This window comes from Triticum aestivum, unplaced genomic scaffold (assembly GCF_018294505.1).
Source record: "Triticum aestivum cultivar Chinese Spring unplaced genomic scaffold, IWGSC CS RefSeq v2.1 scaffold48701, whole genome shotgun sequence".
Classification (NCBI taxonomy): domain Eukaryota; kingdom Viridiplantae; phylum Streptophyta; class Magnoliopsida; order Poales; family Poaceae; genus Triticum; species Triticum aestivum.
In genome coordinates this window covers 5,956-7,288 of record NW_025234203.1, presented here as the reverse complement: position 1 = coordinate 7,288, position 1,333 = coordinate 5,956, and the positions used below count along the sequence as shown (strand labels likewise).

The 1,333-nt window shown below is 54.8% G+C and overlaps 1 protein-coding gene across 1 annotated transcript; it reads left to right on the top strand.

The window, feature by feature from the left end:
• Positions 1–4: 4 nt before the first annotated feature.
• On the top strand, positions 5–1,065 carry LOC123176157 (polygalacturonase-like; the record flags this gene model as incomplete). Its single annotated transcript, XM_044590509.1, has 3 exons — positions 5–294; positions 406–634; positions 742–1,065. Coding segments are annotated over 3 exons (741 nt in total), but the record flags the coding sequence as incomplete, so codon positions are not given.
• Between the last annotated feature and the right edge of the window lie 268 nt (positions 1,066–1,333).

Here is a 1,333-nt window from a genome sequence, read left to right as displayed (position 1 = left end):
GCAGACACTCGACATTAGCCAATCCAAGGGCGTGAGCGTGAAGCAGCTGACACTGCTTGATAGTAAGGAATTCCACATGACCATCTTCGACTGCAGCGGCGTGACCGTCCAAGGCGTCCGGATCATCGCGCCGGCCGACAGCCCTAACACCGACGGCATCCACGCCAGCCACTCCCGCCACGTGAGGATCCTCAACACCACCATCGGCACCGGCGACGACTGCATCTCCTTGGGGCCCGGCACCTGCGACATGCTCATCAGGGACATCAAGTGCGGTCCGGGCCACGGCATCAGGTGCCACCTTCAGTTGCCAGTTCATCATACATTTTTTTTGTTTGCTTGTGATTTGTGCAGCGTTTGATAGATAGCATTGATTTTGTGTTTGCGTTGGATGGACGGTGGCAGCATCGGGAGCCTGGGATGGCAGGACGGTGAGGAGGGAGTGAGAAACGTGACGGTGGACAGGGCGGTGCTGAAGGGCACGACCAACGGCCTCCGGATCAAGATGTGGGCGATGCCCAACTCCGGCTCTGTCACCAACGTCTCCTTCTCGCGGGTCACCATGAACCGCGTGGCCAACCCCATGGTCGTCGACCAGAACTACTGCCCCCGCAAGGTCGACTGCCCGGGCAATGTACGTCTCCTTCCCTACATCTACATGCATGCAACTACACTACACGTGAACGACCCATGGATCGACTATATATATATCATGAGCTGTGCTGTTGTGTGTGCCTGCAGAGCTCGGGGGTGCAGATCAGCGACCTGTCGTACACGGACATCAAGGGCTCGTCGGCGACGCCCGTGGCGGTGAAGTTCAACTGCAGCGGCACCAACCCCTGCAGCGGGATCAAGCTCAGGAACATCAGGCTGAAGTACCGGCACCAGCGGCCGGCGCAGGCCAAGTGCCAAAACGCCGGCGGGTCCACGTCCGGAGAGGTCACACCGCCGAGCTGCTTCTGACGATCGGAGTTCGCCGTCCGGCCGAGAAGCGCGAGCGTCTTCTTGATTCGTTGGGTTTCTGTTAATACTTGTCTTAGCTTGACTGTTTCGTGTACTACTACTAAAAAACATGGTAGTGTGACCATTGCTTGGTGCATCTCAAAGTGACCCTTACATGTAGCCCAGGGTAGTAGTTTTAGCGGATTTGCTAATTCTCAATTGATTGAGACATAGTTAAGCCACAATCAACGTCATAAATTTTGCGTGGTTGTTCTTCTGGATTTTTTATTTGTTTTTTATGACGGATAATCTTGGTGTAAAATCAGATGGTTATAACTTGGGAGCGTATAAGCTGACGGGGGTCCGGAATTCCGTCTAACTAACCGTGTTG